Source organism: Neophocaena asiaeorientalis, unplaced genomic scaffold (assembly GCF_003031525.2).
Source record: "Neophocaena asiaeorientalis asiaeorientalis breed wild unplaced genomic scaffold, Neophocaena_asiaeorientalis_V1.1 scaffold291, whole genome shotgun sequence".
In the NCBI taxonomy this organism is placed as follows: Eukaryota; Metazoa; Chordata; class Mammalia; order Artiodactyla; family Phocoenidae; genus Neophocaena; species Neophocaena asiaeorientalis.
The window spans coordinates 1,632,051-1,658,713 of record NW_020172735.1 but is presented as its reverse complement, the minus strand read 5'-3'; the positions used below and the strand labels follow the sequence as shown (position 1 = coordinate 1,658,713).

General features: G+C 36.5%; 1 protein-coding gene and 1 non-coding gene across 2 annotated transcripts in view; both read left to right on the top strand.

The window, feature by feature from the left end:
• Positions 1-26,663, top strand: part of WDR64 (WD repeat domain 64) — a 148,152-nt gene that overhangs the window by 64,396 nt on the left and 57,093 nt on the right. The window contains exons 10-14 of the mRNA XM_024740483.1: positions 933-1,059; positions 3,559-3,707; positions 6,098-6,221; positions 8,616-8,791; positions 17,753-17,929. Of these exons, the coding sequence (XP_024596251.1) occupies positions 933-1,059; positions 3,559-3,707; positions 6,098-6,221; positions 8,616-8,791; positions 17,753-17,929 (753 nt within the window). The remainder of the gene's footprint in view (positions 1-932; positions 1,060-3,558; positions 3,708-6,097; positions 6,222-8,615; positions 8,792-17,752; positions 17,930-26,663) is intronic.
• LOC112396693 (U6 spliceosomal RNA) lies at positions 23,143-23,248 on the top strand. The gene has a single exon (XR_003002622.1). It is a non-coding gene; the product is annotated as a U6 spliceosomal RNA (small nuclear RNA).

The window sequence follows — 26,663 nt, the reverse complement described above, 5'->3', positions numbered from 1 at the left end:
AAACTACTTATCAAAGTTTTATATGTAGTTCTATAAAATTATCACTCATTTATTCAACAAATATTCCAATTTAATTAGTAATATATAGTGATAGGTAATGTATATAACGACTATTATAATATAAAAATATTATTTAATGCTGATGCATGCTAGGAAACGTAATCCTTGATCAAGGCACACTTTTTTTCCTGAAATCAATCACACTAACTTTCTAAAAAAAAAACAGAATAATGAAGAATACTAATTGCAAGTGACAAAGTAAACTTGACCAAGTTTTGCTGAATCTGTACTTTACTGTTCTTTCTATTATATCAAAACATGTTCTATCTGAGTAATGACATAGTTCTGTTTCCTTCCTCAAAGGAGAGCTCTAATAACCTATTTCACTATACTCTTCCTGTATCTACACCATCCCTAAAAACTGCTTTCTGTAATTCTTACATCCCTAGACAGGAAGAGGGGAGGGTTCTTCGAAACCTCATTTAGTAAGATTTTCTCATCTTCTTAAGTCATGGAAGAGCAATTTGAAACCCTCCACCAAAACTATGCCTTCTCTCTATTTTCTAATCCACAGTGTAAAGAGAAATACGGCTTAAGTTCAACTGTTAATCATGGCCAGTCCTTTATTATGCCTCCAAATTCTTAAAGGATAATAAGTACTATGTCTTTCTCCTCTCTTCTGTAAGGATAGAAAAATCTAGTTCCTATAGGCAAACTTTTAGTCACTGCTTTTATTTTCTTCTGATATTAATGAATAACAATTGAATCAAGAACCAAATTAAAGTTTAGCAAATGAGTGCTCGTCATGTAAATCATAATTTCCTACAAGTTTTTAAGAGCATATTGTAGACTCTAAAAATGGTTCACCTAAATAGCTTTGAGTAGGGAAAGTAAAGTGGAAAAATGGTGACCAGTGTTCTTTATCCCTCCAGGTTTTCAGGGTGTGGGATATACAGACTCTTTCACTATTACAAGTCTTCCATGATAGCCAGGGAGGACCAGGAGACATGCAGATTTACTCTATGGTATTTGATTCCAATCATGGCATGCTTGTTACAGGTAAGTGCACCCACAGTGGAGAGAGAGGATAGAGTCCTGAATGACTGAACCCCCAGCACTGAGGCCAACAGATTTGTTGTCCCCTTTTCCTGCTGCTCCTTAGAAAGGTGCTGACTAAAGAGACAAAAGATCCTGTTAGGCATTTGGGTTGAACACTATTTACATGCCTGCCCTCAGAAGAAGGTTTAGAAGAAATGAGCAGTATTGACAATACTTATTCTCTCTGGAACATCAACCCAGAATGCATTTCCTAAGCATTTTTCCACTGACTACCTGCTCTGAGTTCCTGTGGGATTAATTAGGGCAGAGAAATGATTGGTGATATCTCTGCTGGTAGATAATATAATTATTTTTTAACTTTTGGGTTTTTTTCTGGATTGGAAGTGAAATAGCACTTCGTGCTTGATAGATAATTTTCCACCTTGTAAAACAGAACTTAATTCTAGTTGTAAGCACCCCTCCTCTATACTACCTCCTCTAAAAATAACATAAAAATGACTACAAGAACATTTTCTCTTAGTGCCCCAAACTGCATGTTTGATTGCTGGGCTCAGCACAGCACCTTCATTCCATTTATCATCAGAGTAACTAAAGACTCAAGTATCGAGGCAAAAAGAAAAACACAAAAAATGATCAGAAAATCAAAGATGCATCCCAATATTATATAATTCTGATAGTATTCTGCTTACAAAAGTATAGAGCTTTGTGTGTTGCTTAATCACTAAAATTGCATACGTTGACGGCAACCATCAACTTGACATCAGAACTGCATGAAGCTTATCTCTCAGATTTTAATTTGTGCTTTCATTCAAATGAAGCAGCCATAGTAATCTTCTAAACCCCAATGACAGCAACACCACATTGTAGAATATGTTGTAACTGTCACCATTGTTGTTGTTACTCTATTAAGACAACTACCATTTGATTAGTTCTTCCACAAAATGCTTTCATGGATTTTATTTCACTTGATCTGTGTAACCACCACTTAAGGTAGGAATTAATATTTATCTTATTTTATAAATGACAAAACTGAATATTAAATATTTCAACTGACTAGTAGAAGGATACTAGTTGAAACATAGAGCTGGGATTCAGTCCCAAAGCTTCTGACTCCTGGATCCACTTCCTTTCTTTGTACTGCATTGTTTCCATAGTAGTTGTGTATCTAGCCAAACGTGTAGAGCAGGGGTCCCCAACCCCTTGGACACAGACTGGTACCGGTCCATAGTCTGTTAGGAACCGGGCCACACAGCAGGAGGTGAGTGGTTGGCAAGTGAGCAAAATTTCATCTGTATTTACAGCTGCTCCCCATCGCTCACATTACCTCCTGAGCTCCACCTCCTGTCAGATCAGCCGCGACATTAGATTCTCATAGGAGTGCGAACCCTACTGTCAACTATGCATGCGAGGGATCTAGGTTGTGCACTTCTTATGAGAATCTAATGCCTGATGATCTGAGGTGGAGCTGAGGCGGTGATGCTAACGCTGGGGAGTGGCTGCAAATACAGATCATCATTAGCAGAGAGGTTTGACTGCACAGAGACCATAATAAATCAGTTGCTTGCAGACTCATATCAAAACCCTACCAGTGAGTGGCAAGCGAAAACAAGCTCAGGGCTCCCGCTGATTCTGTATTATGGCGAGTGTTATAATTATTTTATTATATATATTACAACGTAATAATAATAGAAATAAAGTGCACAATAAATGTAATGCACTTGAATCATCCCGAAACCATCCTCCCCTCCCCAGTCCATGGAAAAATTGTCTTCCACAAAACTGGTCCCCGGTGCCAAAAAGGTTGGGGACCGCTGATGTAGAGGATTACCACTTGTTCATAAGCATAATATCTAGCTTTGTTGTCAGTTTGGATAAAGTCAGTTACAGTCAGTGTAATGTCAAAGAACCTATGAAGGCGTTCCATGTGTTGTTTGATTACCTGGTTACCGCATCCTTCTCATATTTCCATCCAGACGTATTTGAATTGAGAACTACTACCAGAAGAGCCACCTCCATTCCTCTTTAACACATGAGTAGACTTTATCTTAAAATTTAAACACTTTAAGAAAGTGTTTATTAACTCCTGCTGACAATTTTGCTCCCGTTGAGACTTCTTTGGAGAGACTAGAGAAAACCAATATGAAGGGTCAGCCTTTGGTAGCTTAATCTCCACTTCACTAAGTAGACTATAAAAAATAGGAAAATAGTGGTCACTGAAAAACAGACATCAAGGAAGCCCAAATGCCCTACACTTGAATATTAATGAAGCCCCAAATGAATACTTTTCTCTGGCTGAATCATATTTGTTTTATTTGTCAAAAATGTTTTTGAAGAAATGGATGTATTTTCACCTCATTAGGTTTCCTAGGCATTAATAATCTCACTGATATTAATAATCTCACTGATCAACTACTTGCAAATGCAACTGGTTGAATAAAATCCTTTGTGATTCAAATCTTCTAATATTGGGTATTTATGAGATTCTTATTTCTGTTCCAGGATCTAGTGTTATGGACATGTATCCTTTGACTAGGATGATACAAGATGCGAAACAAGTTCCTCACACCCATGAACGAGAAATCAATGTCATGCTTTACAACAAATATTCTCACCAAGTACTTACTATCTGCTCTGAGTCTGTAATTAAGGTGAGTACATACTGACTCTTCAGGAAGAAAAAGCCAAAGAAGATAGAATTTTCTCTTCTTATAGGTAAGTCCTTAAGTGACTAAATAAATGTAATGGCACATATGATGGAACCCTACATTAGAGCTATTTTTAAGCTTTCATGAACACATGAAAATCAAGCATTTTAATCCAGCTCATACTGCTTGCTATTAAGCTACACACTCAATTAAAAAATGAAGGTAGCCTTTACAATCAAAATAGGAATTTTAAGGGAAATATATCAAGGAGAAAAAACTAGTGTGTGTGTGTGTGTGTGTGTGTGTGTGTGTGTGTGTGTGTGTAAACTTTTTAAGCTGAGCCACGGGAAAGGGAATGTTAAGAAGGAAGGGGAAGAAATGTACAGATGTTTCCTATAACCCCTATAGGTGCAGGACATGGAACCTTATGGTGCCTTAAATCTATGATCTTGGTTAATCCTTGTATTAGTTCTCTGTGGACAGATAAAGAGTTCCATTTTAAAGATGTGGAAATTAGGACTCAGAGATCAAGGCAACTTGCCCAAGTTCATATAACTAGTAAGCATTGTGGCTGGGATATGAACCCAGGTTTGCCTGAGGTGAATACCCAAGTCCTTTCCTCTGCAATCCTCAGGCCACGTCATTAATGTGTTCCCTAAAGGCCAGAGTACTTGACCATCCTAACTGTATCTGTAATTATGACCCCTGAAGTCATCTAGCAGTGATGGCTGGAGGTGTGTGCTTCCAGTGTTTATCCTTTTATTTCATGCATGCTCTCCAAAAGGAGACACAGGGAACAGGAGAAAGCATTCATCTGGAGACTCCTCAAATGCCCTCTCAATTTTAACCTTCTGTGCTTATCTGCTGGAGACTTCCTCCAGCCCAAATCTCCTAAGTTCATTAATTATCAGTTATTTCTGATAATGCCTACAGAATAAGTAGAGGGAAACTAAAACTAAAACCTGTCTGTTTTCATAAAATACTGACCTCTTAAGGATAAAATGTCTTCCCTGCAAGGGGAGAAGGGGAAAGGAAGGCATCTAGGTGAGTTTTCATACCTGACTGGTTGGCAAGGGATCATACTTTAGGCCAGGAAATGGGTGGCCTCTGAGACCCCTTCATGCAGTGACCCTCATTCTTCATTCTCCCTTCAGGACCTCAGCTATACCCAGTGACACACAAAGGTTAGGAGCATGGACTTAAGGTCCAGACTGGCTTCTTTCAGATCTTGGCTCTGCCACAGCTCAGTCAGGGACCCTTTGTTATCTGGTCTCCAGACTATTTATTACGTCAGCTACTCCTTCTCCCACTTGCCCTCTTTCACTCCAGGTGCAGCAACTGACTTTCAGTTCCCTGGAGCAACAGTGCACCTTCCCATCTCTGGCCCTGTGTTTACACTGTCCCTGTCCCCACATATCTTGGGTATAAACTGTGTTGCCAGTTCAATTTTATTGTTTACTGACAGTCTAACATACACCTGACAATGGCAGATACATGAAAAGGGAAAGATTCAGACTGAAAGACTGCAAGTCTAAAGCTTCTACTGCATTTCCAAAGAGACAGTGATGAGCCTTGATGTGTTTCTAGATTTTCTGATTATACCCAGCCTAATTACACATACAGCCTTCTCTGAAGTCTCAGCCTCCCTCGCCCTCCCTTCCCCTTTTCTCTCTGTTAAGAGCTGGGCACATGTCCCTAATCAGAACACTCCTTGGAAAGGTCAGTGAGCCCTTTCCTCATTATTCTCTCAGATTTCATGCTGTTAACCACAGATTCTGTCCTGTGACCCCTAGCTAATTTGGATGAATGTCAATAAAGAGTAAAACAGTTAGCTAGTGGGAAGCAGCAGCATAGCACGGGGAGATCAGCTCTGTGCTTTGTGATGACTTAGAGGGAGGGAGGCTCAAGAGGGAGGGGATATGGGGATATATATATGCATACGTCTGATTTCACTTTGTTGTACAACAGAAACTAACACAGTATTGTGAAGCAATTATACTCCAATAAAGATCTATTTAAAAAAAGAATAAATTCAATTTGATTTCTTTGTCCACTGAACTCATAACTGTTACATTTCTATCTTGCTGCTAAGCTTGCTTTGTGCTTACAGGAGCAATTGACTACTTCCTGGACAGACAGGGGCTGCCTGGAATAGTTGCTGCTTGTGTCAGCCCACCTACATATGTTACAGACACACTCCAGGGTAGCAAAGTAACTATTAGACAGCACTACATCTTTTAGACCTTTCTTTGATCAAACCAACATTCATGGCAGAATGTTGGGAGAGGTGTTAGATGTGCATTGTACCAATTTTGAGGCTATTTTGAATATTGTAAAATTGATGAAAACTGAAGGGCTTATGGATTATTTGATTGTTTTGTTCTTTCCTGTAGGTATGGGAACTCGAAACTGGCCTCCAAATGTACCAGATTTTGGACCCTCATGGCTTCAATGTTGAACTGACTTCTGCAGCTATTGATGAAAGTGGATTTCTTTTTGCTACAGGAGCATATAATGGTCAGACTAATATCCAGAGTATAGCCTCCCTGCTTTAGTGTCCTGAGAATTTGTTCTAGGATCTCATTACAAGTTGTTTGGGTTAGAGGGGAAGCATGAATCAGGCTGGAATATGTAAACGTGCCAGTGAGAGTGCTGTGCCTGACTGAACAGTGATAGGCTCTTCTCTAACTGGCATTAATGTCCTGATACTGTCGTTCAAAATAATCAATACCTTATGTTACACTTATATAGTTGCTTTTCAGTTTGCAAAGTCCTTCATGTATACCATCTCATTCTGTTCTGACTGAGACTTACCTGTGTTGCACTGACTCATTCTGTCCTTCTAATTTTGGGTACCATCAGCTAAGAGACAGACATTCTATTTAGTGCTTCTGATAATATTTTTACTGACAATATGGGACCAGACAAAATATCATCCAACTTTGCTATATCACATCTAGAATTCTATATTGGACTTGTTTATAAGTCTAAGCTGCTTAAGGGCATGTGTCATGTGACACTTGAGAGGATGTCCTGCTCCAGTTGTGCTGTGTCATTTGCTGCTCATGCTGTGGGGAACTGCATAGAACTTGCTAGAACCAGAGAACTATAGCCTGCCTCTTCTTTCACCTTACCTTGTTCTGAACTCCCATGAAAGAACTGCTTTATCTAGACAATATGACCATCTGTATCACTACTCAGAATATATTTCTTCTAGGTATATATTTACTAAATAAATTCTTGCTTGTAAGCCAATGGATGGACTGACTGAATATCTAGATGTTAAAGTCTGAGTTTTTAAAGTGTACTCAGATAAAAGTACACATGAAATAAAATCATGAATGCTGAGTTGATGAGGTGTGAATAAATGCAACTGCTCTTCATGTAGAAGAGTTCTTAAGAAAGCAGTCTTAACCGCTCTATCAGCACATCCTGCATATATATGAAAATTAGAAATTCTAAGCAATGCACATGACCATTGCCCAGCATAAGCATTAAGAAATTCGTATAAATGACTGAGATACTATTATTTTCATGCAAGCAAGTCATATTTCACTTTGTTAGTGCTAGTGACAGTTTGGCCTCCTCAGAAGTACATGTTAATTGTCAAAGACTCTGGGTCTAGGACACCCTGAGGAAAAGGATTCTCTAGCTCCCAAAGCAACTCTACCCACAAGCCAGCAGTCCCCTCTCATTCTCACCCACCCATCACCTGGGAAGAGTTGAGCAGTATCCTCCCTGCTTTCTGCCCCACTAAATCTTATTGCCAAAGTCCTAAGTCAGCAGGAAATCTGGGCCATGAGACTGTGGTCCACATACCCAGGAGTAAGTGAGAGCATGATCACTTCCTTTACTTGTTTATATGACTTCCTGCATGACCATAAATTCCTTGAAGGCAGAAACTATGCTCACTTTTCATTCCCTGCTCCTACCACCATACTGTGTATTTAGGGAGAATTTAATTAATGTTTAACGATGTTTTTAGTGAAAAAAAAAATGATGGGGTTGTGAGTATTGCTGAGTATTGCTGATGGAGGGAACCTAGCATAAAGGAAGGAAAACAGCACAGTGAAAACATTCTGGATGCCCAGCAGGATTAGAACTGGAAGATAAGAAGCAGGAGGAGGGGGTTGAGGTTAGGGTTAAGGAAGGGCAGTACACTAGCTTTTAACCCTGAGGTCACTATAAAATTCCATGTTAGAAGATAATTATCAGTGTACACTGAGTAATGACGCAGAAATAGGCATTCAACAAGTATGCTATCATCTCACCTGGCCTCTTCATCAGGGTCTCCTAAATGAATGAAGTTAACTATAAAGAAAGTACGATTTCAAATGTAGGAAGAAACATGACACCCTTTCTGCATTTCCTTCTTATGTAACAAAAAAACAACTCAAAGCTTGACTGTTTCCTACCTGCTGGCATTCTTTTAAACCTTTTGTTACCAGTAGGAGCTAGTCCTAAAACACGTTAGCACCTTAGGAAATGACACTATTGGAGTGATTTTTGACTATTAATAATCATTATGACATGATATTAGATAGATAGATTGATGATAGATACTGAAGAGTACTTAGAAAACTGGAAAGCATTGGGAGAATAAAGAGAAAAGACCCACTTAAGACAGAAAGCTCAGACAGGAGAGTCTGAGAATTTCAAAGAAAACAGTCGCAAATTTCAAGACATTGGCTGGTCCTGTTTATTTTTTATCAGCCTGTGACAAATTAAGGCATACAGAAATATATTTGGTACACAGCAATGCTAGAGAGACTCATATAGCAGTCTCAGTAGGAAATAAACCTAGGATAAACTGTTGCAGAAAGCTGTCAGTTAGATCAATTTTCTGTGAGATAAAAGTCATTCTTTCTATACATTATTTTTGCCAATATAGTCTTTTCTCTGTGTGTTCAGGAACAGTTAAAATCTGGGACTTTGGCAGCGGGCAAGAGATGAAAGTGTTACCAGAAGGGAAAGACTGGAAGGAGGAAGAGCACTGGCTGCAACGCCTGATTTTCCTGAAAGCTCAGGAAAAACACCAGTACTTGATCCTCGCTTTGGAGCACAATGGGAAGATCAAAATGATCCAGGTTTGCAATCCCATTTTTATATACTCTATATGCTCTTCTTGGGAAAATCAACAGAGTGTGGATAATCCCCATTTAAATCCTCTCTAGCCAGCCAGCTGAGGATAGTATTTCTCCACCAACCTTCCTAGGATGTTCCTAATTTTAACATTGCCCAGGTCCAAGCAAAGAACAAAAAAGAATAGCTGCTCAGCCATAGCATCCTGCCCATCCAGTGTTTGCTGAAGGGATTAGCTGGGGATCCTCTGGAGTGGATATCAAAAAGATTAAATGTATATACAGCTGCCACCTCTGACATGGTTTATACCCTCATTTGGGGATAATTCACTGGCAGAGCTGCTTCCCAGCAGACTCTGTGAAAGGGAGCAATGATTCCTCTCTGAACCTTATAACGCATAATGCATTCAGGGATGCTCAAGTCACTTTTTCAGTTTGCCACCAAAATTACTTTGTTTACTTTATAGTTAATAATGCAATCTGCTCAGGGCTGTTTTACAGGGATTGAGGTAGACTAATTTATTTTTTCCTGTGAGTCTATTACCACCTAAGAACACTAATGCCTTCTTCATTCTTAAATGAAAACTAGATCATTTATGGACTTCCGTGGTGGTCCAGTGGTTAAGGCTCTGCACTCCCAATGCAGGGGGCATGGGTTTGATCACTGGTCGGTGAACTAAGATCCCGCAAGTTGTGAGGCGTGGCCAAAAAAAATCAATAAAAATTTATAGAACATAAAATAAAAAAGAAAATTAGATTATTTATCCTGGCTATGAAGTGGATGTTTCCCTGACTAGAACTCTGGGATTCATTGCCCTTATTATTCCCCTTCTGAAAGCTAAGATCAGAAAAAAAAGTCTTGCATTAAGATAGCATTCATTACGATGACTGACAGCCCTACTGTTGGAAAAAAGGAGTGAAAAACTTTCTTGATTCAACTAATCCTTCTTTGCTGTTTGAGCAATCCAAAATGGCACTGTGCTAGAAAGGAAGCTCTAAAGTGGAAAGAAATAGTTGTAAATTTCCTCTAAAAGATTTACTTTGTAATTTTACCATGTTCGGAATGTTGAGTTCTTACTGATGAACTCAATTTCCTTAATAAATAAAATGAAATACTGAGAAATGAAGTTAAAACTTGAATAACATATAGACCAAAGGAAAAATTTAATGACCTTTTAGATAATTGAGAGAAAAACAGTTGTGGCATCAACACAATTCTATTTAATTATGTATTAAATAATTTGCAGGAAAGTGAAAACAAGTTGATAGCCAAGTCAATACATCTCTAAACGAGAATTTGGTCTGATTATTTTTTGCTGAATTGACAAAATAAAGCAATAGTTTAAATATCATCTAAACATAGACACATTCCTTCAGAAAACAGAACTTGCAGGTAGCATTATTCCTGAAAACTGGGGCATGTAGTTAGCACTTGTGGGTTTTCAGCCTGTGAAGGAAGAACCTAAAAAGTGACACAAAGCAAGGGGGTCATTAGGAAAGTGTAATTTTGGCCCCAAATAAAGTTTTGGCTAGAGATGGCATTAGTCTTTCTTACAGCTTACCATTTGTTCAACGGATGGCCTTAGACTGGAATTCTTATTCTTTATTTCCCATTTTCTTACCATCTGGTCCTGACACACACATGCACACCCCCGGCCCCAGCTGTTGCCAACTTTGTTTTTATCAGGGCTTGGTCTACCAACCTACTTTCTCTTTAGAGAGATGAAATAAAACCAAACTCATCTCCACCAACTTAGCCCTCAGAACCTTTAATTGCTGAAATGTTTAAAAAATAAATAAAGAAGTAATAAATAAAACAAGCTCACTTACTCCCTAAAAAAAATGGCACTGTAAAAAGGAACTTCTTAGTAATATAGTCTAAAATGCGACAGTGTACTAATTTCCCTGTTTTAAGTTAGTGCAATTGACCATCAAGATACCCTTCCTAACAGACAATGTCTGTTGTTATAAACACTCCTTTTTAAAAACTGCAAAAAGTAGCATGGTGCTGTTCTCACATTAGTCCTATTGTAGCATTTTTTACTTTGATTATTTTCCATGTCTCCAGAATTCTATAGATTTAACTTGATGAGGACTGAAAACCCGTCTTATTCATATTTGTAATTTTGCTCTGCCCAGAGTAGGTGCTCACTAAGGACTGAAATGTAAGAAATATAGAAATATAAGAAACCCCTTGTAAGATATACAACAGTAAATCTATGGAGCGTTTTAGGGTATTTTTATTAATGTTGGACAGGGGGATTTTACAATAAAGATAATGTTGAAAATACACTTATTTTTATTATTATTAACATCTTATTATTTACTTATCACTTATTATTATCTGCCAATTTAAAGTAAATATGGTCTGATTTACATACTTACTTTCTAGAATACTTTCATTCACTTGTTTTGTTCAGTGATCATTTACCAAATGCTTACCATGAACCAGAAAGATATCCCCCCTTTCACAATGGGACTTACAATTTAATAAGAAAGACTAATGTTGATCCGCCTATTACAAGTGTTATGATTGCTTGCACAAAGTGCTATAGAAATTGATGATGGTGGGTGGTGCCTAACCTAATCTGGGAGTCAGGGAAGATTTCTCTTTCCTCAGATTTCCAATTAAATTCAACACAATTCAAGAAACATTTTGTGTGCTCCACATATGCTACATATTTTTTCTAAATCCCAGGATTCTATATTAGTGAACTAGATTGCTCAGCTCAGACCAATCCTCCACTGAAAACCATGAAAATTTCTGGATAAAATATTTTCTAAATCTCCTAACTAGCATTAAAGAGATGACAATATAGTAAGTAAATAGCAGACCAAAATTTTAGTGAAAGTGGAGAATGAGAAAGGTAAATTGAGAACCAAAACACCACTGCTACTTTCGTCTTGAGGGCATTTTCCAAAGTAAACTGGGTTCAATTTTTGAAAACTCACCAGATTAGAAGGGGCAAAAGAAGTCAAGGCTCAGGGCCTGTGTAAGGCAAGGAGTTTAATACCAACTCCACAATGTGCTGGGACCCAAAATCACACTATCAAGATTAGGGTGGGGCTTCCCTGGTGGCGCAGTGGTTGAGAGTCCGCCTGCTGATGCAGGGGACACAGGTTCGTGCCCCGGTCCGGGAGGATCCCACATGCTGCGGAGCGGCTGGGCCCGTGAGCTATGGCCGCTGGGCCTGCGCGTCCGGAGCCTGTGCTCCGTAGCGGGAGAGGCCACAACAGTGAGAGGCCCGTGTACCGCAAAAAAAAAAAAAAAAAAAAAAAAAAAAAATAAGGGGGACACAAAAAAAAAAAAAAAAAAAAAAAAAAAAAAAGATTAGGGTGAACCAGAAAGAAAAAAGCCAGCCTCCTAGGGGCAATCCAGGAAAGACTGCCCTCACACTGAGCCAAGCAGGGAACAAGGGAGAAGATTAGGAAAACAAAACAAGATGAGACAAACCCTGTCCCTGAGAAACTGACCACAGGTAGGATCTCATATGCATTTGCAACCTAGATTGCCGCCTAGATTTGCAGTACTTAGGTGGTCAAGGAAATCTTAGCTATGAACTTGGTTTAAGGTGATCCAATACTGGTAGTTCCACCAGGCACCTGGCAGAAACAAGCACAAATTCATTCTGGAGGAAGACAACTTCATCTCAGGCCATAGCTAACATAATTAAGCTCATAAGGAAACAGGACAACCAACTTTGGGCACAGAGAGTAACAGAACAACAAAAAAATCCATATACAGCAGAAATGGCATAGCAGATATTTGTGGCAAGAATATACTTTTCAATAAATCATTTTTGAGCAACTAGATACCCACAGGGAGAGAAAAAAAGAACTCGAATTTTCATGATTTCATGATCTCTAAGACTATTCCTTGTGGATTAATGACTTCAAGACATTAATTGAAAAACAAAACAATATGTTTTTTAGCAGATAATTAAGGGGATTGTTTTTATGAACTCAGGATAAAGAAATATCTTAAATGATATTTTAAAATCACTAGTTATTAAGGAAAAGATTAATTTATTTGAATTAATAACATTTCTCCATCAATAGTCACCATAATGAGAGCAAAAAGACAAGAGTAGAATTATAGAAAATATTTGCAACTTGATTAGTATCCAAAGTTCTTAGATAATAAGTAAGATAAACAGTTCAATAGAAAAATGAAAAAAGATAGGCACTTCACAAAACAGAAAACACAAAAGGCCAATAAACATGAAAAGCCACTAAACTTTATTAGTAACTTTAAGTTAGAATTTGAATAGATATAATACACCCAATAGACTGATTTTAAAGGTAAGTCTGAGTTTTAGCAAGGCTGTGGAACAATGTGACTACTCATTCACCGCTAATGGTGTAAATCAGCACCAACTCTTGGGAAATATTTTGGCATTCTTGAGTTACAGGACCTTTTATTTAGTCTATATGTAACTTCACCATCTTGAAGTGACAGTGTTACCAATGAGCAGTCCAGAGCTTCTCTGTGTCTTCCTATGTAAGCAACTTATTCTTTCTCTCTGCAAATTTGTAAGATGTTTTCTTTGTCTTGAAGTTTAAAGTCTATGCCTATGTGTATATCTTTTCTCATCAATTCCACAGGAGACTTTCAATCTGAAGTCCTAGGTATTTCTTCCAGCTCAGGGGATTGTTTTGTATTATTATTTGTGTATTAGGTGTCTCTTTGGCATCTGTTTCTTTTTCTAATTCAGGAACCCATACTATTTGCATATTAGGTCTTCTGAATCTGTCCTCCAAATCTCTTATATTTTCCTCTATGTTTTTGTTTCATTTTAGTTTTGCTGTTTCAAAATATTTTCTCTACTGCTAGGCTATTAGTTCAAGTCTCAGACAGATGTTGATTCTCCTTCAGCTCATTAACCAAATTCTTAAATTTTTTTTGCTGTTGTTTTTTGTTTTTGCAGTACGCGGGCCTCTCACTGTTGTGGCCTCTCCCGTTGCGGAGCGCAGGCTCCGGATGCACAGGCTCAGCGGCCATGGCTCATGGGCCCAGCCGCTCCATGGCATGTGGGATCTTCCCGGACTGGGGCACGAACCCGTGTCCCCTGCATTGGCAGGCGGACTCTTAACCACTGTGCCACCAGGGAAACCCCCAAATTCTTAAATTTGAAGATCATGTTGTGTTGGTTTTTGTTTCTGTTTTGAACTCCCTTAAGTACTCTTCAGTTTTGCTCAAGTTATCATACTTCCCAGCAGTTCTAGTTTGTCTGGGATCTGTTCTGCATGTTTTGTCTGTTCTTTTCTCTAGATTCTAGGCCTACTGAACTACATTTCTTTTTCTGCTCACTGGGGTTTGGCTACTAGAAAATTGCAAGATGTGATCATCCCAAAGGGTGGGATGTACAGCCATGGTGTTCTTGAGGGCTGGGGTTTAGCAGTCCGCACAACAGTCCCCTGTCGAGGCACTGGCAATAAGCTTTTCTGTAGCCCATTCTCTTCTCACTCTCCCAATTTCTAAAGTACAGAAGGCTTAGTCCACCTGTTCAGCTACTCCTCTACTTCCTTGGAAGAAAGGGAAACTAGACATAAGCCATGCTACACATTGCCCCCTCCACACACACCTCTGGGGATTTAAGCATATTTGCAGAGGAACCACCATGCTTAAATCCCATCCTAGGAGTCTCCCCCTGAATAAGGGTTCCCAGGCTTTTATTCAGCCCAGGGGGGAACAGGCCCATGATAATTTTCTTTCCCCAAACTCTAAACCCCATCTCTCTGCTTGTCCCCAGAAACTGTTGAGGGCAGGGTTCTTCCTGACATTGAAGCTGGGAGTAGAGTGGAGAAAAGATGAAACAAAACTCTATCTTCCAAGACTCTAAGCTGCATTAAACAAGCAAACAAACAAAACAAAAAATTCTTCAAGTATCACATTCAGTTATTCAGGAAACATTGCTAATGCATTATGAAGTAAAGTAGAGTCCCCATAAGTTTTATGTACTTCTTTTTAATGTCTTCAAACCAGTTTTTTTTGTTTGTTTTTTTTTTGCGGTATGCGGGCCTCTCACTGTTGTGGCCTCTCCCGTTGCGGGGCACAGGCTCCGGACGCGCAGGCTTAGCGGCCATGGCTCACAGCCCCAGCCACTCCGCGGCATGTGGGATCTTCCTGGACCGGGGCACGAACCCGTGTCCCCTGCATTGGCAGGCGGACTCTCAACCACTGCACCACCAGGGAAACCCCAAACCAGTTTTTAATGGTTTAAAATGTCATGTCTCTCTTGTACTTATATTCTTAGTTTTCTTTTCTCAAGTCTCAGAAAAATGCTTGTGCAGTTGCCTGATCTCTTCACAAATCACTGCTATACTAGTTTTTCTGGGCAAGGTCCTTTAGTCATGTAATGGGAGGGCAGATTTTAAATTGACTGACCCACTGATAAAACTTCATAGACCACAGAGAAGAAAACAGTATAGTTTTTCATATCTCAGTTTTAAGAGGATAAAGTTGTATTGAGTACATAAAAATTTTAGTAAATTTGGAATAAATTTACCCCAAAACCCTTTTTGACAAAACCATAGGTTGATTAGAAATTACTGTTCTAACATTATGAACAAAGCACTATGGGAGTTCAGAGATTTTTATTAACCCCCCCAAATAGTTCAAATTCTAAAACCCCACTTATTTCTTTTTATTTGATCTTCCTTCCTATCCACATTACTTTGTGTGTCTACTCATATAGCCCTATTTGTGAGTCCCTTAAAGCAAAAGACCTTTCTTTGTGAAGCAATTAGCATAATACATGCCCTTAGCATTATGTGAACTGCTGTTTTTCTGGAGCAACAATTCCTAAAGGCCTATCTGCCAATACCTATCTGAGATAAAAAGTTTCACCAATTAGAAATGAAATGAATAAAATAAGAATAATTTTTCGTAAACCTAATTTTACTTCAAAAATTATGATTTTATCTTTTTTACTTTTTTGTATTAAAATAGCCTTTCTTTTCATAAAATGATGATAATAGAGTTTTCTCTCTCCTTTCCCCCATGTCCTTTCCTAGCAAAATTAAATGTTAGTAACTCTAAATCAATCTTTTAAAATATTTTTAAAATTTAGTGCTCTATGAATTCAGAAAGTCTGATAACCACCTTCCTAAGTGGTTCAGTTGAAACCAGCTAAACTTATTAAAACCACTGTAGCCAATTCATCCCATCAAGGGGGCCCATGACCCTAAATAAGCTATTACTCAGTATATCAATATCAGATCACTATTTGGATATTGCTGAGATTCCTTCTACTCCCACAATGGTGCAAATGCTAACCAAAGAATCAACTAGTATGTGGGAATACCACTGGCTCATACTTTTGAATTAACATAGATATGAGATAACAGAGATATTAGATCTACACCTAGAATCATAAAGTTTTTTTTAAAAAATGGAAGGACTTTTATCCATTAACTAAGGAAAATAAGGCTCCATAAAGTTATACACTTTGCCCAAGTTCTCACTAGAACTAAGACTAGAAACACATTGTCATCATGCCTAGACCAATATTCTCCCCACTTTACCACAGCTGCTTTGCAACCAAGGAAGATCCCTGCTCTGCTCACAAAATAACCAATCTTCAAAAATTGGCCTTTATTCCCATATAAAAATTGAAAATTCTAAAGCTAAGAGCATCTCATGAATAATAACCAATTAGAAAACAGAATAAATGAATACAACAGCAAACAAAAATCTAAGGTACCTAAAATAAATCTAATAACATACAAGATTTTTGTGTGGGGGTGTGGGAAATCTTAAAGGACATAGAAACACCCTGAATAAATGGAGATATACCATATTCAGGGATGGGATATCACAAAGATATCTTTACTACAGTAAAATTAAAAACAAACATTTGCCTTAAAAAACAAAGTAGAAGGACAAGTCACAGACTGAGAAAAGACCACTGCACCCCAGGTAACTGAGAAAAGATTAGGAACCAGAATACCTAAAGAAGCTCCACAAATCCAAAAGAAAAAGAAACAGCCCAACAGAAAAATGGACAAAGGACAGATAAGAAAGCTGGATGGCTCACAAATACATGAAAAAAAAAAAAGTTCAACTTACTAAATTAGAAAAATGTGATTAATGTAATTAACAAATTTTAAAATTAATTTTAAATGTCCTATTCTAAACCCATCAGACAGTCAAAAATAATTATTTAAAAATCAAGTAAAACAAGGTTTTGGCAAGAATGTGAATAAAGGAGAGCTTTTATTTACTCCTGGTGAAAGTAGAAATGGATGCTACCTTGAAGAGCCACTTGGCAATACCTAGTGAAGTTGATGGTGTGCATATCTTACAACTTGGTAATTCTACACCAGGCACATGCTCAAGAAAATATGGCACCTGTCCATAAAAAAAAGCAGTGAAAAATTGGCAACAACCGGAACACTCATCAGTAGGAGAATGGATAAGTAAATTATAGCATATTCATACAATGCTATAAAGCAGTTAAAAATAAATGAACTAGAGCTCCATGTAATAACTTGTATAAATCTCAAAAATATAATATTAAGTGAAACAAGCAAGTTGAAGCAGAATCCATGCAGTTTGATAACATTTATAAAAAGTTAGAAGCCTGGAAGCAATATCATGTTACGTATATATTGGGTTGGCCGGAAAGATGTTAAGATGCTACGGAAAATCCCAAACGAACTTTTTGGCCTACCCAATATATATGACTAAAACCTGAATATGGTGTGTGTGTGTGTGTGTGTGTGTGTGTGTGTGTGTGTGTGTGTATAAACTTTCATGACTAAAACCATATTCAGGTTACTTGTTACCTCTGGAGAGTAAAGAAAGAGGAATTATATTAGGGAGGGATAGATGGTGCTTAAGATATGATAAAGCTGAGTGGTGGGTATATCACTGTTTGCTCTATTTTTCTTTATATCTTTAAAACAGCTCAAAATAAAACAGTTAATTGAATTTTTCATGTACTCACTGGATTTCTCTTAAAGGGTAAGGAAGATGATATTTACCTTGCGGTGATATGGGAGCTGCCTGATGTTGTGCCTGTCCTACAAAATGGGAATCGCATTGTGCATCTAAGGATGTCTGCTAAAGATAGGAGTATGGCTATTCCTTTCCCAGATGTGGAGTTGATAGTGGAGAAAAACTTTTCTCAATATGTTGATGTAAGTTTTTTTCTTGATTTGTTTTCCTTTTTATTATGAAAATTTACAAACATATATAAAAGTAGAGAAAATAATACAATGAACTTTTATGTATTATCACTCAGCTTCAAAAATTATCTATGCATGGCCTAACTTATTTCTCATTATTCCTACCACTTTCCCATGACCACTGTCAATGGATGGATTATTCTGAAGCAAATCCCAGACATTGTGTAATTTCATCCCTAAATATTTCAGTATGTATCTCTAAATGGTAATGACTCAAAAACAAAACAAAACAATGGTACCATTATTTTCTAAAATAATTTACAAGAGGTCTTTAATATAATCACATCACATTTTTCAGTTTTCCCAGATTTTATCATACATTTGTATTTCTTACAGTTTGTTTCAGCCAGAATCTAATCAAGGCCCATTTGTTGCATTTGGATGATGTCTCTTCAGTCTTTTTTAATATATAATTATCTTTCCATATCTCTTTTTTTCCCCTTGCAAATTACTTCTTGAAGATACTGGACAATGGGTACTTGGTTTCTCATTTTCCAGATTTTGCTGATTGCAACCTTGTGGTGAATTTTAAAAGTTTTTCTTTACTTCCTTTAACCTGGTAGTTATATCTGGTGCATGTAGCTTTGATTAAAAAAAAAAAAATAAGACTCTATAGTACATGGAGGTCACGACAGTACATGATGTCATGTACTTCCATCAAAATTCATATAATACTGGTTCTCTTTTTTTGGATCAGCCATTGATGACCACTACCTAGGTTTATTATTTCATTCAGAGTTGCCGTCTTAACATTTTGATTCATTTATTAGCTGGAATGTGTCTTTAAAGAAAAACTGTTATCACCGGTTTGCAGGGCAGAAATAGAGACACAGATGTAGAGAACAAACGTATGGACACCGAAGGAGAAAAGTGTTGGGGGATGGTGGTGGTGGGATGAATTGGGAGATTGAGATTGACATATATACACTAATATGTGTAAAATGGATAATTAATAAGAACCTGCTGTATAAAAAAATAAAATTCAAAAAAGAAAAAAGAAAAACTATTATTAACTATTTGGTTACACTGAGGTACAGTTCAGATAGGAAATCAAAGTAACTGATTGATTCTTTCCTTACATTCATCAGTTTTCAAAATAAGAAATTGGGTTCCTTAGCATCCTCCAAAAAAGTGGTCAATGGATTTTATTTGTTTAGTGGTCATTATCAAATCATAAATTTAAATATTCTTGATTTGTTTCAGTCTATTGCATTATTAATTAATTCTCAAATCATCCCATCTCAAGCTAGTTGGACAATTTTCAGGCTTTTGAGTTCTTTTAACATGACTATAGTAGTTCTGGATAGCTTCCAGGTGTGACAAGTTTCCAGGCTTATTTTGTTAATTTCTTGTTCCAGATCTACAATCCACCATTTTACCAAGAAATCCTAATTCTTTTAGTGAGATTAATCATTAAAATAGTATTAAGAAACTACAAACTGAGTTTTAGAGATGCTTATTGTCACTAGATTGATCCTTGATTTTAGAACTTTTCAATGGACAGAGCTAGGAAAAAAATTTAAGAGAAAATACATCTTTAGCTTGTACTGATATTTCCATTCAGATTTAAAATAACATGGCATTACTGATTTTATTTTTGTTATCTTTTTCTCTCACAGAAAATCTCTGTTTCTAATGACATTAACATAATTACTTACTTGCTTTATCCTATTATTTATATAATTATATAATATATAGGATTTTATGTCATATTATATTGTATTATAGTACATTATATTATAGTATGTTAGATTATAGTTTTGGAAAAAAAATAACTAGAAATATGATAGCTGAAACAATTATCTTATTTTCTTTGTAGTTTCTGTCCTTAGAGTACATATCTCTTGGAATATGCAATCAAATTACTATGTTTTAAAATTACTTGAAATAATTTCTCGTGCCACCAACTCTATACACAACAAAGTTTATTGCATTTTTAATGTATTGCTTTTTAAAAATTTAATTTTGTCTAATTATTATGCAAAACATTTGAATAGACTTTAAATCAGATCTTCAAAACAAGATTTATTCTAACTTCCATTCCTGTCCCTTCTATTCTTTTCCTAATCTATAGTTAATCTTTTGTTTTTAAGTTTTTGATTTATGCTTCCAATGTTGTTTTTTAAAAATATAATCTAATACTTATCCTTATGTGTATCCCCTCACCCCTTCTTAAGCAAGTTTTAAGATACTGTACATATTCTTATATTCCTTGCTTATTTTATTTAATAATATATTCTGGAGATCATTATAAACAGTACATAGAAATGTTCATCTTTTTAAAAGATGTGTATTTTAAGGTAAAATACACAAAACATAAAATTTACCATATTAACCATTTTTAGTTATAGAGTTCAGTGGTATTAAGTACATTCGTACTGTGTGCAACTCTCATCACCCAGAGAACTCTTTTCATCTTGCAAAACCAAAACTCTATACCCATTAAACAATAACCCCATTCCCTCCTCCTCCAGCCCCTGACATCCACCATTCTACATTCTGTCTCTATGACTCTGACTACCCTAGGTACCACATATAAGTGGAATTATACCATATTTGTCCTTTTGTGACTGGTTTGTTTCACTTAGTATAATGTCTTCAAGGTTCATTTATGTTGGAACATATGTCAGAATGTTCTCCCTTTTTAAGCCTAAATAATATTCCATTGTATGTATATACCACATATTATTTAACAATTCACCCATTGGTGGACATTTAGGTTGCTTCCATATTTTGGCTACTGCAGGTATGAACATAGTTGTACAGATATTTCATCTTTCTTTTTGAAAGCTCTATGTTATTTCAGTTAGTTGGATGTACCATAGTTTGTTCAACTAGTCCCCTATGAGTTAACATTTGGGTAGTTTCCAATTTTTTTCCAATTATAAATAATGCTGTAACAAATAGCCTTATGCATACGTCATTTCAAATTTTTGAATCTAATCTTTAAAATAGATTTCTAGAAGAGATATTGCTGCATCACAAAGTAAATGCCAAATTCTCCCCTATGTCAGTTACACAATTTTATATTCCCACTAACAACGTATGAGAGTGCCTACTTCCCCACAGCTTCACCAAGAGTGTACCGTGCCAAACTTTTAGATTTGTTCAAATATCATAGGTGGAAATAGTAACTTGGTATGTTTTTTCTATTGTAATGAATAAGTGGAGCATATTTTTATGTATATGCCTCACTTTTCTATTCTTTGTCTATTTTTCTATCTAGATTGCTCTTTTCTAATGTTTTAAAAAGCTCTTTATATATTAGGAATATAAGAATACACACACACGTGTATAAATAATTAGGAATATGCATTAGGAATATTAGTCCTTTGTGATAGAAGTTCCAAATATTATTTCCCAGTTTCTTATTTATGTTTTCATTTTGTGTATGGTCATTTTTGCCATGGCAATTCTAACTTCTGTGCAGCTGGGTGTAGATGAGGTTCAACAGTTTATCAGAAACTACTCTTGGATATAATCACAAATATTCTTCAGGCTCCACTCAGGGAATCCAATAGTATTTCATGTTCTCATTTATCTAAAAATAGCTAGGTGCTAGGTGTTTTAACTTCTCCAAGATTTTGATTAAAAGGGTAAGTTTGGGGTCATATCAAGAGGTCACAAAATTGTTGTTCACTTTTTCTGGCTAATTATTATTTCAACATTTTTACATTATATAATTTTAACTAGATTTCCCAATGTCAGTTAATAATATTTCAGCTTTTTGTTTTTACAGTTTTTTTTTTTAAGCTTCTTATCTTGCTCTGGTGACATCACTTGGTTAATTTTTTTCTTGCTGCTCTAATTGTTGTTTTAAAAATCTAAATAAGGAAAATATATCATCAGACTATTTTTTTTACAGGATATTCTCTGAATTTCAAAATTGTAAGCAGACTGAAAGGAGCCAATCTTGTATTCCACACAGATAAAAAGAAGTGTTCCCTGACAAGTTTTTAGCAATAGATCCTCAGAGTTACAGAACCAGAGCCCTTAACCTGGGATCCTTGGATAATTTGTTCATAGGTAGACTTCCAGGGATCTAAAAAGCCTCTGCAATTATATACAAAACTTCTCTTCTGAAGAGGGCATGGTTCATAAGTTTTTCTTTCTCAACATTTTATTATGAAAAATTTCAAAAATATAGAACAGGGCTTCCCTGATGGCACAGTGGTTGAGAGTCCGCCTGTCGATGCAGGCGACACGGGTTCATGTCCCGGTCCGGGAGGATCCCACATGCTGCGGAGCGCCTGGGCCCGTGAGCCATGGCCACTGAGCCTGCGCTCCACAACAGGGAGAGGCCACAATGGTGAGAGGCCTGCATACCGCTTATATATATATATATATAGAACAGTTGACAGTGTTACCCTCCACTTAAAATTTACTCTTAACATTTGCAATATTTGCCTCATTGCCGATATATTCATGTATCCATCCTCAATTCACCCTTCAATCCACCTTATTTTAAAAATGTATTTCAAAGTAAGATGAAGAGATCAGTACATATCACCCCTAAACACTTCAGTATATATATCTTTAACTAGAGTTCACTCTTTGTTTATGGTGTTGTGTTTTTAGTGAAATTTACAAACAATAAATGCACAGAATTTAAGTATGCTATTCAATGAATTTGAATAAGAATATACACATCCAAACCCTTATCAAGACAAAAAAAAAAAAACACTTTGATGCCCCTGCCCATCAATACTTGCCCCTCACTGAAAGACAACTACTGTTCTAATATTTTTCACCATAGATTTGTTTCTCCTTGTTCTAGAATGTCATGTAAGTGAAATCATACAGTATATATTTAAAGTTTATTTAATTTAATATGTTTTTTAGATTTGTCTATGTCACTGTATATATCAATAGCACTTTTTATTGAACACCTACTATGTGTTGAGTGCTATTCTCAGCCTTAGGAATGCAAAGTTTAATGAGGTATGGTACATGCACTACTGCATTATAGGATTGTAGCAGAGAACTTGGAAGGTTGAGCCAGGGTGCAGGGGTGAAAGAAGAGGAGGTTTCTGATGAAGATAGTTGCTGAATTCGTTCTTTAAGAACAATCAAGAGTTAGCTTGGCCCAGAAAGGGAGTTTCTAAGGGGAGGTGAGAAGACAAAGTGAACCCCAAGGGGAGGAATAACATGGAAAAAATGTCACAGTGCTTGCTTGGCAGCACATATACTAAAATTGGAATGATACAGAGAAGATTAGAATGGCCCCTGCAGAAGGATGACATGCAAATTCATAAAGTGTTCCATATTTTTCACAGAATACACATTCTTTTCAAGTGCACATGGAACATTCTCTAGGACTGACCACATACTAGGGCACAAAACAAGCCTCAACAAAGTTAAGAGTATAGAAGTTATCTTAAACATCTTCTCTGACCACAACAGCATGAAACAAGAAATTAACAACAGAAAAAGAAATGAGAAGAAAGCAATTACATGGAGGCTAAACAAAATGCTACTAAAAAACCAATGGGTCAATGATGAAATCAAAGAGGAAATTAAAAAATACATTGAGACAAATAACAATGAAAACTCAACCATACAAATCTATGGGATGCAGCAAAAAGAGTTATTAGAGGGAAGTTCAGAGTAATACAGGCCTTCCTCAAAAACACAAGAAAAATCTAAAACCACCTAACCTACCATTTAAAAGAATTAGATAAAGAAGAACAAATAAAACCTAAAGTCAGCAAAAGGAAGGAAATAATAAAGATCAGAAAGGAAATAAATAAAATAGAGATTAAAAAAACAACCTAAAAAGTCTATAGAACCAAGAACTGGTTCTTTGAAAGGATAAACAAGATTGACAAACTTCTGGCCAGACTCACCAAGAAAAAAAGAGAAAGAACACAGATATACAAAATAAATATAAAAAACCATAAGGGAATACTACAAATAATTGTATGTCAACAAATTCAACAACCTAGAAGAAAAGGACAATTTTCTAGAAGCATACAGTCCACCAAAACTGAATCAAGAATAAATAGATAGGGACTTCCCTGGTGGCTCAGTTGTTAAGAATCCACCTGCCAATGCAGGGGACATCAGTTCAATCCCTGGTCCAGGAAGATCCCACATGCCATGGAGCAACTAAGCCTGTGTACCACGACTACTGAGACCATGTGCTGCAACTACTGAAACCCATATGCTCTAGGGCCCATGTGCCACAACTACTGAAGCCCACATGCCTAGAGTCCATGCTCCACAACAAGAGAAGCCACCATAGTGAGAAGCCCATGCACCACAATGAAGAGTAGCCCTCACTCACCGCAACTAGAGAAAACCCACATGCAGCAATGAAGACCCAATGCAGCCAAAAAATAAATAAAATTTTTAAAAAAGAATAAATAGATAATTTGAACAGACTGATCCCTGCAACTGAAATAGAATCTGTAATTTTAAAATTCACTACAAACAAAAGTCCAGGACCAGATGGCTTCACAGGTGAATTCTACCAAACATACAAAGGAGAACATATACTAATCCTTCTCAAATTCTTCCAAAAAAATTGAAGAGGAGGGAACACTCCCAAGGACGTTCTATGAAGCCACCATCACCCTGATACCAAAATCAGACAAAGACACCACCAAAAAAGAAAATTACAGGTTAATATCTTTGATGAATATAGATGCAAATATTCTCAACAAAATATTAGCAAACTGAATCCAACAACACATAAAAAAGATCATACACCACAACCAAGTGGAATTCATCCCAAGTTCACAAGGATGGTTCAACATACACAATTCAATCAATGTAATACACTACATCAACAAAATAAAAGACAAAAACCACATGATCATCTCAATAGATGCAGAAAAAAGCCTTTGACAAAATTCAACATCTATTCATGATTAAAACTCTTACCAAAGTGGGTATAGAGGGAACATATCTCAAAATAGTGAAAGCTATTTATGACAAACCCACAGCCAATATAATACTCAACGGTGAAAAGCTGAAAGCCTTCCCACTAAAATCTGGAACAAGACAAGGATGCCCACTCTCACCACTGCTCTTCAGTATAGTATTGGAAGTCCTAGCCACAGCAATCATACAAGAAAAAAAAATGTATCCAAATTGGAAGGAAAAAGGTACAACTGTCAATATATGTAGATGATAAGGATACAAGATTAACATACAGAAATCAGTTGCATTTCTTTACACCAACAATGAAATATTAAAAAGGGAATGTTAAAAAAACAATGTCTTTTAAAATCACAACACAAAAAATAAAATACTTAGGAGTAAACCTCACTAAGAAGGTGTAAGATTTATACACTGAGTACTATAAAACATTAATAAAGGAAATAAAAGAGGATTCAGAGAAATGGAAATATATCCCATGTTCTTGGATTGGAAGAATTAATATTGTTAAAATGGCCATACAACCCAAAGCAGTCTACAGATTTAATGTTATCCTTATCAAATTACCCATGACATGTTTCACAGAACTAGAACAAATAATCCTAAAATTCATGTACCATAAAAGACCCAGAATAGCCAAAGCAATCCTGAAGAAAAAGAATAAAGCAGGAGGCATAACCATCGAAGACTTCAGACAATACTACAATGCTACTGTAATCAAAACAAAGTGCTATTGGCAGAAGAACAGACATATGGATCAATGGAACAGAATAGAGAGCCTAGAAATAAACCCATTCACCTACGGTCAATTAATCTTCAACAAAGAAGGCAAGAATATACAATGGATAAAGATAGTCTCTTCAGCAAGTGGTGTTGGGAAAGTTGGACAGCCACATGTAAATCAATGAACTTAGAACATACCCTCTCACCATTCACAAAAATAAACTCAAAATGGCTTAAAGACTTAAACATATAAGACATGACACCATAAAGCTCCTAAAAGAGAACATAAACAAAACATTCTCTGACATAAATGATAACAATGTTTTCTTAGGTCAGTCTCCCAAGGCAACAGAAAAAAAAAGTGAAAGTAAACTAATGGGACCTAATCAAACTTACAAGCTTTTGCACAGCAAAGGAAACCACAAACAAAATGAAAAGACAACCTACAGAATAGGAGAAAGTATTTGAAAATGATGAAACTGACAAGGGCTTAATTCCCAAAATATACAAACAGCTCATACAGGTCAATATAAAAAAAAAAATCAAAAAATGGGTAGAAGACTTTAATAGACATTTCTCCAAAGAAGACATACAAATGGCCAATAGGCACATGAAAAGATGCTCAACATTGCTAATAATTAGAGAAATGCAAATTGAAACTACAATGAGGTACCACCTCATGCCATTCAGAATGGCCATCATTAAAAAATCTACAAAAAACAAATGCTGGAGAGGGTGTGGAGAAAAGGGAACCCTCCTACAATGTTGGTGGGAATGTAAGTCGGTACAGCCACTGTGGAAAACAGTATGGAGGTTCCTCAGAAAACTGAAAATAGAATTACCATATGATCCAGCAATCCCACTCTTGGGCATATGTCCAGACAAAACTATAATTCAAAAAGATACATGCACTCCAATGTTCACTGCAGCACTGTTTACAAGAGCCAAGACATGGAAACAACCTAAATGTCCATTGACAGATGAATGGATAAAGAAGATGTGGTACATATATACAATGGAATATTACTCAGCCATTAAAAAGAATGAAGTAATGCCTTTTGCAGCAACATGGATGCAACTA